Source organism: Lissotriton vulgaris, chromosome 2_1 (genome assembly GCF_964263255.1).
Source record: "Lissotriton vulgaris chromosome 2_1, aLisVul1.2, whole genome shotgun sequence".
Taxonomy (NCBI): domain Eukaryota; kingdom Metazoa; phylum Chordata; class Amphibia; order Caudata; family Salamandridae; genus Lissotriton; species Lissotriton vulgaris.
In genome coordinates this window covers 428,738,264-428,753,214 of record NC_141687.1, presented here as the reverse complement: position 1 = coordinate 428,753,214, position 14,951 = coordinate 428,738,264, and the positions used below count along the sequence as shown (strand labels likewise).

Below are 14,951 nucleotides of genomic sequence, written 5' to 3'. Positions count from 1 at the left end.
AGGTCTTTCCTCCTCCCAAATTTGTGTGGTGCACTCTGTGTCATTTCCATAATCTGTGAGTACCAGGTTTGTCTGGCCCACTGGGGTGCAACCAGTATGAGGGTCATGCTGCTTGTCCTGCACTTGCTGAGTACCCTGTGAATCAGGGGAATCGGCGGAAAAGCGTAGGCAAATGTCTTTGACCAGCTTATCCATAGGGCATTCCCCAGGGATCCCTCCCCTGGTTGCCTCGATGCGAAGTGTTGGCATTTTGCATTCTGGCGTGTTGCAAACAGGTCTATTGACGGTGTTCCCCACCTGTCGAACAGTCTCTTTGTTTCTTGAGCATTCAGCTCCCACTCGTGCGAGACCGATGTCTGTCTGCTGAGCCAGTCCGCTTCCACGTTGTCCTTTCCTGGCAGATGTATCGGCAGTAGATCTATTTTCAATGGTATTGCCCATTTCCATATTTCTTGCGCTAGCTCTGACAGTGGTGCTGATTGTGTTCCTCCCGGTTTGTTTATGTAGAACATCGTAGTTGTGTGGTCTGTCTGGATCAGCACTGTTTGATTGTACAACTTCGTCTGGAAGGCTTTCATAGCTAGGAGAACGGTCTTTAGTTCTAGGTAATTGATGTGTCTTATCGCATCTGCTTGTGTCCACTAGCCCCTCACGCGTAGTTTTTCCATGTGTGCTCCCCATCCCCATTGGGATGCGTCCGTGGTGATGGTCACTGTTGGTGGTGTTAGAAGTTTCCCTTGTGTTATGTTTCCTCTGTTCCACCATGATATCTCCTCTCGCACTGCGTGCGTTACACCCACTAGGTCCTCCCAACACCCTGTCGCTTGTGACCATTGGTCCTGCAGCCACTCCTGGAGTGGTCTCACGTGTAGTCGGACATTTGGTATTATGTGGATGCATGAGGCCATCATGCCCATCATCTTGCTCACCGTCCTCACGGTCAGAACTTGCCCATTCTGGCAGAGGCGCGTCTCCTTCAACAGTGTCGTCATTCTCTTCTCGCTGGGGAACACCTTCCCCTGAACGGTGTCGATTTGTGCTCCCAGAAATATCTTGACCTGTTGAGGTTTTATGGCGGATTTCTTCCAGTGAATGGAGAAACCTAGGGCTATTAGTGTGTCTGTCACTCTCTGAGCGTGCGGTTTGCACGTGTTGTATGACTTTGCCTTTATGAGCCAATCGTCTAGGTAAGGGTATACGTGTATCCCCTCCCTCAAGTGCACAGCGACTGCTGCCAGACACTTTGTGAACACCCTTGGAGCTGATTTTAGTCCGAAGGCCAATGCCGTGAATTGATAGTGGTCTGAGTGGATTGCAAATCGTAGCAGATGCTTGTGCCGTCTGTTCATTGGGATGTGTAGGTAGGCATCCTTTCGGTCTATGGTGACCATGAAGTCCCCTGTTTTGATCTGACGGAGTACTTCTTGTAGGGATGTCATTTTGAATTTTTGTGTCTTTATGAATTTGTTGAGGAACCTTAGGTCCAGGATGGGTCTCATTGTTTCGTCTACTTTGGGTACTAGGAAGTACGTAGAGTACACCCCTTTGTTCCTTTACATGGGAGGTACAGGCTTGATAGCCTCCTTTAGTAGCAGTTCCTCTTCTTCCCTCTGAAGAAGCTCTAGTTCCTTCTTTGCTAGTGCTCTTTTCTTTGGTCTTCTGCTTGGTGGTGTTTTTTCTAACTCTATGCAGTACCCGTACTGTATTGTGTTGATGATCCATTTGTTTTCTCCACTCCTGGAGGAAGAGTTTTAATCTTCCTCCCACTGGTGTTACGTGGTCGCGGTGTTTCGGTGCGTGAGACTCCTGTTTTTTGTGCTCCACCCTTGGAGTTTTTTGTAGGGTGTGCACTGTCAATGTGGCCAAGTCACTTGGAGGTGGTTTGCTGACCACCCCTCCTGGTGTTTCCACGTCCACTCGCTCTCCCGCGAAAGGACTGGCCCCTATGTTGATATTGCCATTGCTGTTTTTGATGGCCATGTTGTGTATCGGTATCGCCTTGGTGGGAAAGTTGGAAGGATTGATGCGACGTTCCCGGCTGGTTCCCCACTCTCCCGTGTGGTCTCCTTGAGGGGGTCCCTCTCTTTGCTCCCCTGAATTGCAAGGCCCCCATGGATCTTGCGGTGTCATTATCCTTTTTGAGCTGTGAGAGCTTGTCGTCTACTATTGGACCGAAAAGTGTCTCACCGTTGAACGGAGTGTTCAGGATGTGGTGCTTCACCTCTGGTTTAAAGCCTGATATTCTGAGCCAGGCTTGTCTTCTTTCCGTGATGCCCAGCATCATTAGCCTGCTGGCCGTGTCTGCCCCGTCCAGTGCTGTTTTTAGGCAAGAGTTTGCCAAGTTCTTCCCTTCCTCTACTAGGTGCGAAACCCTTTGTTGGTGCTCCTGAGGGAGGTGTTTCACCAATTGCCCCAGTTCCTCCATGATCTGGTAATGGTGTCTGTCGAGTAGTGCATTTGAATTAGCCATGCGCCAGTGCATAGCGGCATTCCTTTCGATTTTCCTTCCTGTTAGGTCAATCCTTCTGCTCTCTTTATACGGGGGTGGACCCGAAGTAGTTGGCACATTGGCCCTTCTTCTTGCTGTTGCCGTGATGATAGAGTCAGCAGCGACCTTCCCCTGTATGTAGGCTGGGTCCTTTGAGGAGTGCTTGTATTTTTTCTCCGTCCTTGGCATGACTGGTTTACACGTAGCAGGTTTCTTGAATGCCTATCTTCCTTGCCCCTTGATGCTTTCGAGCATTGGCAGGTACTGGCTCCTAGTGTGCATTGGAAGTAGTGTCTCTACTAGGAAGTCCCCTTTCGGCACCTCCTATTCGAGCTTGGCCCTGAACGCTGTAGCAGCGTTCTTAATGCATTCATTATAGAGCCCAATGTCGTCAGGTGGCGAGGGCCTGGCTGGATATGTGTCCACTCCCTCTTCAGGACTTTCGGCGTCGACGTCTTGCCACTCTACCTCCTCCGAGTATGTTGATTCTTGGTCCACTCTCTGTTCGTCATCTCTCTCCTACTCGTAATAGGCATCATCATCTTCCTGCTATGCCAGCTCTTCCAAGCTCTCCGACGCTTGTTCTACTTCAAAATCTTCCTCTTCGTCTTCGACCACATGTAACTCTGGTGACTTTGGCCTCCAAGGAATTCTGTAAGATTTCATTTTTCCTTCGAAATCTTTTTCGCTGCAGGATGTTCTCCATCTCTGCCTCGAGTCTCCTCTTCTTGCTTTCCATCTCCGCCGCCTGGTCAGCATTGAGTGGTTGCGCCGGTCTCTTTGGCGCGCTAGATGGCGTCGAGATGGGTTTCGGCGTCGAGACTAGTTTCGGCGGCAACGCTGTTTTCGGCATCGGGGCTGGTTTTGCATCTTTCGTCGTCGACTTCGAAGATGTTTTCGTAGTCTAGCGCTCCTTTTCTTGGAGGCCTTTCGACGACTTTGGTTGGTCACCGTCCTTCGGCGCCAGGGAGTCCTTCTGAGAGGATCCGCTGGGCCTGGATGTCGCTGCGGACGCCGAAGTTTTCGGCGTCGGCACTTTCAGGGTCTTGCCCTCGTTTTTTCGAGAGTCTTGGGTAGACTGTTGAGGGTCTTTCGGGCCTTTTTGGGGCGTCGATTCTCCTACCTTTTCAGTAGTCTTCTTATTATCGGTCTCTGCGACGGTGTAGACGATGTCGTCTTCGGTGACGTAATCCTCCTAGTCGGTCGAGAGTCCCAGGTCTCGAAGGGACGGAGGTTGGCCCTTGCCTTGCATGGCGTAGTTTGCAATCCTTTGCCTCTCTCTCACTCGAAGGGTCTTCGGGGTGAATGCGGAGCAGGCGTTGCAGTCTCTGCTTTCGTGGTCGATCGGCAGGCAGAGGTTACAGACTGGGTGTTGGTCCTTCTGCACGTGCTTATGATGGCAGTTGCGGCAGAATTTGAATGGTGTTGTCCATGTCTTGCGTTCAGGGGGCCCCCTATTGCGCATTCTCCTCTGGACGTCAAAGAATCTCGAAATTTCTCCCTTCTTCGTCGTCCTTTCGATGGTGTAGTCTTCTTTCGTCTTCTCCAACGTTTTTTCTCCAAAAACTCGAGTCTTGCTTCTTCTTTTCTCCCAATCTCTGGAGACCTCTCGGGAACGATCCAGACCCAACGGCGGAAAAAAGAATCTGAAGATGGCGCCCAAGGGTGGGAGCTTCCGCAGGAAGCATGCCGACGTCACAGGAAGGACACCAAAAAGGTGGGACGTCGACGCCCACCTGGGCTACGAAAAAAAAAAAAAGAAAAGACTACGATTCCGGACCCAACCACTAGACAGCGGAATAATGCACAGCATAGTGAATCCAGAAAGATTCACACTGCAAAACCAGATAGCCTTGGCAAATAGATCCAGATAAAATGACAGATTATTTATATTACAAATGGTATAATTGGTATAAATTGATGCATCGTTAGGTCACTGGTAGTGGTCCTGTGTGTGCAAAACTTTTGAATGTATTTTTTCTCTTTATGGGTTTCTTTGGACTTTAGGTACTAGAAAAGTATTTCTAGCTGTCCTCGCCGTAAACACTGCACTTCCATCGCATGCACAGACTAGATCTGTGCGCCTCACAGAGTGGGGGGTGGGGGGTAGAGGTAGGTGGGTTGAGGAGTAGGGGGGTGGTTGTGGGGGAGGGGGGTAAGTGGGTGCGGAAGGATGAAAATGGGAATATAAAATGCGTTACTGTTGTGGTTGGTTTATCCGGACAAAAAGAGCAGACAATCAAAATTAATAGAATCAAGCGACAGGGCTCACAGGGACGTCAAACCAAAAGTCAGGATGATAGACTTTAGAATCTGTACATTAAATGTGGGTGGCCTAAATGACTGGAGGAAGAGACAATGACTGGCCCACTTTGTTAAATTTAATAAGATAGATGCGCTCTGTCTCCAGGAGACGCATCTCCCTTGGGCGAAGAGGAAACTTCTGTTCTTAAATGGCTTTGAGTCGCCTGCTCCTCACAATCTACAATGATCAGGGGGGTCGCTATCTTGGTTAGGAAGTCTTTGGGTGGTGTTAAAAGGGTGAAGGCAGATAGCTATGGGAGATGGGTTATCTCAGAGCTGGAAATTGGCCTTACTTTGTGTATAATTTATGGTTCTAATGGAGATGACCCAGAGATTTTAGATTTTTTGGAGTTTGAACTAGTCGGCTGGCAGGGACCTCTAATAGTTTGTGGAGATCTAAATATCACAGCTAACTGTGACGATAAAGTAAAATATGTCGGTCAAAAACCCAGGTTCTTCAGGGCAATCAAGGCACTTATGGGATCGTTGGATTTAACGGATGTTTGGGGTATTAAGGAACCACAAAGCCCTGGCTTTACCTACTTCTCGAATCCAGCCCAGAAGCATTCCAAATTTGATTATCTGTTTATTTCTTCATCAGAAATAATAGGAGTTACCATCACTAGGTTACCGAGGGTACAACCCGTTGGTAATCCTGTATAAAAGGGCTGGCGGTGAAAGGTTGAAATCCTCTTGGACCTTTGAGAGGAGACTATTGGCAGATTCAAGATTTGTAGCCCATATCGAGAAGTGGTCGGAAGCCTTTTTTGATGCTAATAGATACAGCGCTTCTCGTAATATAGTATGGGAATCTTTCAAAGCGGCTTTGAGGGGCGAGTGTTAGTTTTTCAGTAAAATTGCGGAAAGAAGATAGGATGGTGGAAACCCAACTCCTAGAGAGGTTAACAATTATTGAAGAAGAGCATGTCAAGATTATAGCATCAGGTGGGGATGGGAGCAATAGTTATAATGCCCTATCTGCTACTACGGCAGAATTACAGAAATTGGTTACCCAAAAGGCGATAGGGGAATATCAGGCTACTAGAACCAACCGCTATGAAACAGGTGAACATGCCGGTAGAGCTCTAGGTCTCCGTTTAAGGCAAGAGAAGTCCAAAAATGTAATCACAAGGATAGTTGAAAGGGGTAAAGAATATACTGAAGCTAAAGAGATTTTATATGTTTTTAGAGAATTCTATCGGAGACTTTATGATGAGGAGGCTAGGGACGGAGAACAGCAGGATAGTGTTGAAGATTCAGGACCGCGCCTTGATACCTTACTACAAGAAGAACTGGACAAGGATATTACCGAACTGGAGATCAAGACTGCGTTACATGAGTTGGCCTCGGGGAAGGCTGCAGGCCCTGACGGCATTCCCCTGGAGGTTTACAAGAGCATAGAATCTGAAATCATTATTCTGCTTGTAGATCTATTTAATGGGATTGTTTGTTCTGGGCAGACCCCGGACTCATGGAAAGAGACAAACATTATTATATTCCATAAAAAAGGGAAACCCAGTGAGAATCCGGGGTCATATAGACCTATCTCGCTTATTAACTCTGATACCAAGCTATATTCTAAGATCTGGGCCTTGAGGCTGGGCAGGATCATAGGCGGTCTTGTTTCCCCTTGGCAGCATGGGTTCGTCCCCGGACGTGGCACGACGGATCATACCAGCATAGCTATAGCTTTATTTGACGCCCATGCTGCCACGGGGGGGAGATGGCCATGATCCTGCTCGATGCAGAGAAGGCTTTTTACCGGGTGGTCTGGAGCTTTCTCCGGGACATCTTAGCAGGAAGAGGGTTTGGACAGAAAACCAATAAAGCACTAAGGGCAATGTATCAAGATCCAGTTGCTTGAGTGACTATCATGGGTGAGAAATCGAATCGGTTTTCTATAAAGAGAAGAATCCGTCAAGGGTGCCCGTGCTCCCCGATTCTTTTCTCCCTTTATATCGATCCGCTAATCCAGGCCATATTAGGGTGTCCCAGGTTAAGATCAGTGGTTTTTAATGGATATGAAAATAAAGTTATAGCATACGCGGATGATATTGCGGTATTTTCATCCGATCCCCAGCAGGCAATGGAGGTCTTGGCAGATTTGACGAAAAAATGTGGTGCTTGTTCGGGGTACTTATTAAATGAAGCGAAGACCCAGATTATCTGCACGAAAAACATTGTGAAATCTGATCCTAGATTTGTGGACGCAGCTGTTTATCTAGGGGTGACAATCAATGCCTCTGTTGATAAAATTGTGGAAGATAATTATACACAACATATTAAATCAATTAAATCCGATTTGAGAAGGTGGGACGGGCTACATTTATCATTGATTGGGAGGGTGAATGCTGTCAAAATGACTATGTTTCCCAAGGTATTATATTTATTCCTGGCCATACCATTATTTCTCGAAGAGAAAATAATTACGAACCTAGAATCAATGTTTATTAAATTTATTTGGCAATTTGGGAAGGTGAGGCGGTCCACTAATTTGTTGTCTCTCCCGAAAGAGAGGGGAGTCTGGCTCTGCCTAACCTAAGATTGTATCACTGGACCGGTCTTCTGACCCAAATGACTGTGCTTTTTCAACCAGAGACTTATCATAATGACCTAATCATAGAAATGGAGCGTCCCCCTTCTATATTCGAGTTATTGTTAGGAAGAAAGGGGTTGGGTTTAATGCTATGCGAAATTAACCGTAGATTTTACAAGAAGGCGAGGTATAAGATTGACGGTGTCTGGCGAGTTTGGAAGGCCTGTGGAAAGTTCTGCAACATCCCCAAAATCAATCCATATTTATATATTTATAACTCGAGCCTCCTCTCAGCGATAGGAGCAGATAGGACTTTCAAAGTATGGGAAGGGTTGGGCATTAAAACGCTGTGGCAATTAATGGATGGAGAGGGTATAGTAAGGTTTGATGCCCTACAAAATAGTTTTGGAATCCCAGACAACCATTGGTTTGTTTACACCCAACTGGCACGCTCATTGAAGGCTCAGAGACCAAAACCGCCACCTCCCGTTATCAGCCCCCTATTGGATGCACTGACTAGAGGGTGTAAAAAAATTAGGATCCTGTATAACGTTCTGATTTCAGAGATCCAAGAGGATGTCGATAAGCCTGAGGTAGCTTGGGCTCGAAAATTGGGAAATCCAGATACAGATGTTGACCAGGCCCTATTGTTGAATAAAAAGATTTTTAGAGCCACAAACCTAAGGGCCCAGCATTAGAAAACGGTATTTAATCTGTACTATACCCCAGCGAAATTATTTGCATGCAGGGTCAGGGCTGACGATACGTGTCCAAGGTGTGGGGATGGTCAAGCAGACTTATTACATATGTTTTTTAACTGTAACCTTTTAACCCAGTTAAGAACGAGATTGAAAAATGTTGGGAGGGGCTGCTAGGTCATAAGATCAATCTATCCCCTACTCTAATGGCCTTGGGCACTGACTAATTTAAAATTGGGGAAGGAGGAAGAAGCATTGACGTTTATATCTGTGGCTGTGCTCAGGCTGTTAATTTCGGCAGGATGGAAGGATATTGTGGCTCCGTCCTTCCAAATGTGGCTCTCTAGGTTGCTTGGAATTCATATTATTGAGTCCTGCCTGAATGAACAAAAGGGATTAAAAACACGGGACTTTGGAAGAAGGTTCTGGGCCCCTGTCACAGACTGGAGGCAGTCTAAGTTGTAACAGTATAGACAAAATCTTTCTTTTTATGGGCTTTTATCTCCAGGCGTAACCTTTTTAAGATCTTACTTTTATGAATTGTAAATAAGATGAATTTGGTCCTGTTTTATCTTGCTGTCTGAGTATTTTTGTATCTCTGTATTATCTATTGACTGTATATTGAGCCTGACATCTAAGAATTGTTTTTATGTCCGGATTAATTTAATAATGTTTTCTATTCTTGTAATTGCACTTCTATTCCCAATAAAAAAAAAAAAGTATATAGGGACTCCATATCCACCGCTCTCCCCATAATAGCAGTGATGCCAATCAAGGGGGCACTGTGCTCTATGCCATTTTGAGGGCCACCAAACAAAAAAAAAACTCCTTTGCCCAGCACTAGTCCGGAATTTGCTTCTTAAAACGGTTAAGCAAAGATAATTTATAGGATTCATATTGTGCAGCAGGCAAGTTCACCACCCACAGTGCTCCTTGAGTTCCATCATTCTCAGGCATTTTAGAAATCTGGCAATCAAATTTCAAAGGAAAACTGTAGGAAATATGAAAACTGCAAATTACCATTAGAGAAAATAATACTTCACAATATGTCTGCAACTGTGTTTTAAGTTATGTATGTACTGTATTTATGTATTGGTGTTTGCATGGCACAAAGAAAGCTAAAGCAAAAGCAGCAGTGAACATTACAGTTGATAATATGTAATTGTGTCAACTATTCCTGTGAGACTGATTGCTGTATGGTTATCTGCACAAAGACATTTCAACAAGGAGTACAATGTTTTAAATAACACTCACCATCGGTTTGGGACTTGCTCAGGAAAATTGTGCTTGCTCTGGCGTGGTCAGATGGGTTTGATTCTTGAGCTAAATCTAAAACAAAAAATAGATGTTGTATTTCAAAATCAGGAAGAAAGATCAAGTTAATGCATGAAATGAGCCACTGTGAAAGTTAAATTGCAATAGGTATTATAAAAGGCAGGCATGATTTATATTTATTATCATTTATTTACTTTAGAGTTACGATTTAATTTGTACAATGAGTTGTACCATGGGATATATACCCAGATTGTAATGCATTCGGACTGAGGAGGTGAGTTGTCTTAAATCAAGTGTTTCAACACAGGCCAGTGAGCCCAGACACATCGGATTTTCAGGATATCAACAAAAACTACATTTGAATCCACTAAATTTAATATGAAAATGTTTTCCTATTCGTTATTCTGAAATACATGCATGGTTCCAGCCCTCAAGGACCGACACTGGACACTCACCGACTATAAATGAAAAAACCTGTACAAAAAAATGTTTGATTAAAGGAATTTTCTAATAAACATTTTTTCTCAGCAGCTAAAGACTTTCAATAAAAAGGAAGTGGTTGTGATTACTTAACTCATTTTCACATTTAGGATACTTCCACCCGAAAATTTGTTCTAAATTCTTGCAATTCATTTGATACCATTGTTTTATTACATAGGGTCAGGGACTTCACATTGCCTCACTTTTGAACCGAAACATGTCAAACAAGCATGTTATCCCTCTTTTCAAAAATATCATAGCCTGCTGCCGAGGGCTAGGGTGTTTGTTAAAAAGATTCTTCCGGAGATGTAGGGCAAAGCCACAGATTAGGGTCTATAAAGAGGGAGTGTCTTTAACAACCATTATAGCGAGAAGTGGTGCGTTATAATACAATTAGACCATTCCACCTAATAGCGGTAGAATGTTTATTTTAAAACGGGACGAAACAGAAGGGTGTGAATGTTAGTTCATAAGTTCTGTACCACCAATTGGAGTTCTAAACCTTTCCGTGTTCTAATTAATAAATCACCCGAAGCTAAACTACTGGGAGACATTTTCTCCATTCCATATGCTTTGGTCCTCTCTCAATTTAGACAGAGATGCACTCGAATAAAACAAAGCATACACCTCTCAAGGTGTAAGATTTTATTTGTACACTGGAACGATGCGTTCTCCTGCAATTGACTAATCATCTGGATAACATCAATCTTCTAGACCCCCTCCAATCCGGCTTCAGACAAGGCCGCAGCACAGAAACCGCGATGCTGAACATCATAGACGATATTCACGGTTCCCTTGACGCTGACAAATGCTGCCTCCTCATACTCCTTGATTTATCCGCAGCTTTCGACACGGTGGACCATAAGCTCCTCATCAAGACTCTGCAAGTAAGAGCTGGCCTCGGCGAGGTAGTTCTCGATTGGTTTTCCTCCTTTCTACACAACCGCTCGCAAATAATAAAAATGAAGAACTTCACCTCCGAATCCCAGCAAGTCAACAGGGGTGTCCCCCAAGGATCAGTACTTTCTCCTCAGCTCTTCAACATCTATATGGAACCGCTCGCCAAACTACTCAGGAATGCCAATATCCACTTCCACCTCTACGCGGATGACACACAGATCTACCTGGAAACCTCTTCAATTAACGACATCCACCGAGTAAATGCCGTCTTAAATGATGTTCAAGATTGGCTGACAAAGAATCACCTGAAACTCAATCCCGACAAGACCGAAACTCTTCTCATCTCAAACAAAGAAGACAACCCTCAAATCATCGAGTGGCTGAAGTCGATCGATGCTCTTAAAGGTTCTCTCACGCTAGCTGATTCCGTAAAATCTCTGGGCTTCACCTTAGACCCCAAACTAACCTTGACAAACCACATTAAGAACTCGGCAAAAAGCGCATTCTTTAACCTCAGACTGCTGAACAAAATCAAACCTTTCATTCCCAACAAGGACCTCAAACTAGCCACGCAATCTCTAGTTTTATCTAGACTGGACTATGGGAACTCAATCCTAACAGGCATCCCCAAATCACACCTGGCCCCATTAAAAACAACATTGCATGCGGCAGCAAGAATGATTACAGGATGCAAAAAATCCGACCACATCTCCCCTGCACTCAAAGAACTTGAATGGCTCCCGGTGGATATGCGTAGCACCTTCAGAACGGCCTGTCTAACCCACAAGGCCCTCCACACCGGAAAACCAGAATACCTGGCAAACAAACTCACAAAAGCTGGCCAAAGTAGAATCTTGAGAAGCTCTAACTCCCTGTTGCTCATCCTACCAAAAACCAGAAAGAAGAAAACTGCGGACTGCTCCTTCTCAGGAAATGCCCCCAAAATATGGAACTCTATCCCCCCGCATATGAGAACCATACCGTCCTATGCGGAATTCAAGAGCCAACTCAAATCCCTGTTCCTCATCCGTTCCCTAGGTCCTGGGTAACTAGGATCAACATCCATCCCCAGAACTATGTGAGAACTCTGTATCCTATTGCCAAGAAGTCCTACTGTACGAACTTCTCCTCTCCCCTGTCATTTGATGATCACCTTTATTTGTTACTTGTCTTTTTGTCCACCTTTTCATGCCCTTACTGTAAAGCGCTCTGCTACCTTCGGGTGTTGTTAGCGCTATAGAAAACTTCTAAATAATAAATAAGTAGCTGTCAAAGTAGCAGTTACAGGAGTTATATATACGGCAAATACATTACATGGGATAAGCACAAATACAGAGCAACAGTATTAAAGAGGTATACGATAAACTATTGCAGTTGTACGAATTACATATGGAGCAGATACATTTACATGGAGTAGGCAAGGATACATGGCAACAATGTATACAATGGACAGTAGGATATGTGGGTGATATAGCTCGGAGGTAGATTACGATAGGGTGTGCGACTTGGGAACAGTGTCGTGTGCGACTTGGGAACAGTGTCTGCATAGTTATCAGTGTTGATGTAAAAGGGGCAAAAAAGGATACAGGCATAGAATAACATAAGAAAATGATAAAGTAGACCAGTGTTGACATAAAATAAGCAAAAGAACAAATAGGCATAAAATAACAGTGTAGACTATCAGTCTAGACAAAAGGACATAAGCTACGTGCCGGATGATAGTGTGGGCATCCAATAGCAAGTTCTGGCATAGAAGTGTCCACGCTTCCACGTGAAGGTCGTAGGGGGACCAGTGGGCTTGGATTGGGGGATTATAGACCAATAGGTGTAAACTGCCAAAGCGGGGTCTGGGGCAACACATTCACTTGAAGACCCCTGCAGGCTGTATCAGGTTCTCCGAAGTTGGTGAGGAGCTGTGGGAGGCAGAACACAGCGGGTTTCGGCTGCAGTTGTAGCCGATGCAGGCAAGGCATGCCAGTGAGGTAGGAGCCACCCGTGATGGCCAGTACACCAGTCCATTTAGATGCTGTGTGAGCACAAGCTTGCAACGCCGAGAGTGTGAGCGCCGCAGCTCCAGGCACGGTGTGAGGGACAGAGGTCTCTTGCTCCTGGTACATATGTAGACAACGACCCACACGACAAGCACAACAGTGTGGCCAGTCAGGTAGAGCGGGCCATGTGAAGAGGGGCGGGGGGCTCAAAGGAAGAGATGGGAGCCTCCTCACCGTCCTGGAATCTGGAGAGCACTTGATGGGGGGTGTGGAGTCACTTGGTCAATAGTCATCAGGGATATCGCCCAGCACGCCCACAACACTCAGGCGGTGCCAGGGGATCAGTCGAGCGAGCCACTCCTAGAACTCGTGGCAGTCTAAAAGCAACCCAGCTGTCCCTTGGGCAGACAGGGACCAGTTGTGCGAGCAAGGGGGCAGCATCAGGCTCAACTCTCGTTTTACCACTTTTTCGTGCTTTTCTGCCAAGCTGGGTGTTTGAATGGGGTCAGTTGTCGTCCAGCAGACAGGGATGAAATGAGGCTGTACAAGTCCAATATGCCGTGCATGGGATTGAGGGAGAGAATGTCTGTCCCAGACAGTGTCTGTAAGCCCTTGTGATCCCAGGGTTTGAGCTGTGCGGCGGAGCAGGTCAGGCTGTTATCTGCGTGCACCATGCAGGATAACCCTCCTGGTTTCCTCATCGTTGCTGCGTAATTGCACCAGTAAAAGATGGTATATTTTAGGATTTCTTTATTGCTCCTATTTATCTAGCAGAGTGATGAAGTGAATGGTCCTGAAGAATATCAAGAACATTTCGGTCCTGAAGAATGCCAAGAACATTTCGGTCTAGCAAGGCAGAAACATGTTGACCAGATCCAAATAGGAGACATCCATACACCTATTCTCACTTAGTGTTTTAATCTATCCATTGGGGACATTAATAAAGGATTGACTTCGTCAACCAGGAGATAGTTTTAAACTCACACTTTTGCACTCTGCCCCATGCTCTGTCCTACATTGGATGACACAAAACACCTCACACTTCTCTCCTGCAGGAGAGTTGTAGCACACACTGGGCACCTTGCGGTCCCAGTGTGCAAGAGAGAACCCAATGATGAGGCAGGTCACCTTAGGGTGAGCGAGGGCTCTCGTCTTAAAACATGTGTGCGTCTGTCCCTCAACCCTCACATGATACTTTTAGTGAGTGGTGTAGATACACCATCTGGCTACATTGTGAATTTTGATTGTATGGAGTGGTACTGTGGATGGTTATAATTCCTCCTAGAGAACCCCTGAAGTGAGAATATAATGCAAATATAAAACCAGCAGGTTACAAATATGAAATGAGGTATGTATTTTTTAGTAATTTAATGCATAATGTTTAATTGGGCTAAAATTAGTTCGATGGAGAGATGCCTGCATGGGTACAGCATCACCTTTCCACATCTGGTTACTCACGGTATACATCGTAACAGCTCCCAATTGTTTAAAATAGTAAAGATTTTGGTAGACCAACTTTGTGTGCCGCTAGGGTTTGTTGTCTGTACAGGGTTGACAGCAGGTTCTGCCCATGAGCCCAAGCACTGTAGGCAACCCTTGCTACATACTTTGAGTGCAGTGGTGGGTGGGCACCCGCAAAGGGACACACACGGAGCATTATACACAGACCCAATGGCCAATCACTGTTGCCCTCTACGAAAGTACAAGCATAGCAGGGGTTGGGTGCCAGTGGACGGTTGGGCGCCAGTGGACGGTTGGGCGCCAGTGGACGGTTGGGCAGAGAGCCTGGTCTTGATTCCAGGCCCTGTGGCCAACCATTACTGTGGTTGGCCACAGTGGTTGGCCCTAAGGCCCTGCACAGCAGGGGTTGGGCACTGGGCACCTTAGAATATGAAAAATAAATAAAAATTCACTGAATAAACGAAAAAGGTTAAAATTACGTTTTAGACTATGAATTATATTTAGCCATTGAAATGGATAAAGAACAAATATTTAAAAAACGACAACTAATGAACTTACTCCAGTTATAGGTTAGTCAGTTAACTAGAACGTGTGCCCCGTTATGCACTGCTTATTACCTCATATAGTGCAACACTTATGACTTGTTAAATGACATTATTGATTACATGACTCAGATTTTTAAAAAAAATTGTTTGAATTACTACCGGGTATAGTGGTTCTAAGGTAATATGTTTGGTTGCTAGCAGTGCACGATGGAGGCACACATTACATTATTTACTGGTCTATCTGCAGTAAGTGGCTTTTTGAAGTCACTAGCC

General features: G+C 45.3%; 1 protein-coding gene across 1 annotated transcript in view; it reads right to left on the bottom strand.

Moving 5' to 3' along the window:
- The window catches only part of CCNYL1 (cyclin Y like 1), a 409,830-nt gene that overhangs the window by 280,527 nt on the left and 114,352 nt on the right, over positions 1-14,951 (bottom strand). Inside the window, exon 2 of the mRNA XM_086955331.1 lies at positions 9,281-9,355. Within this exon, the coding sequence (XP_086811457.1) occupies positions 9,281-9,355 (75 nt within the window). The remainder of the gene's footprint in view (positions 1-9,280; positions 9,356-14,951) is intronic.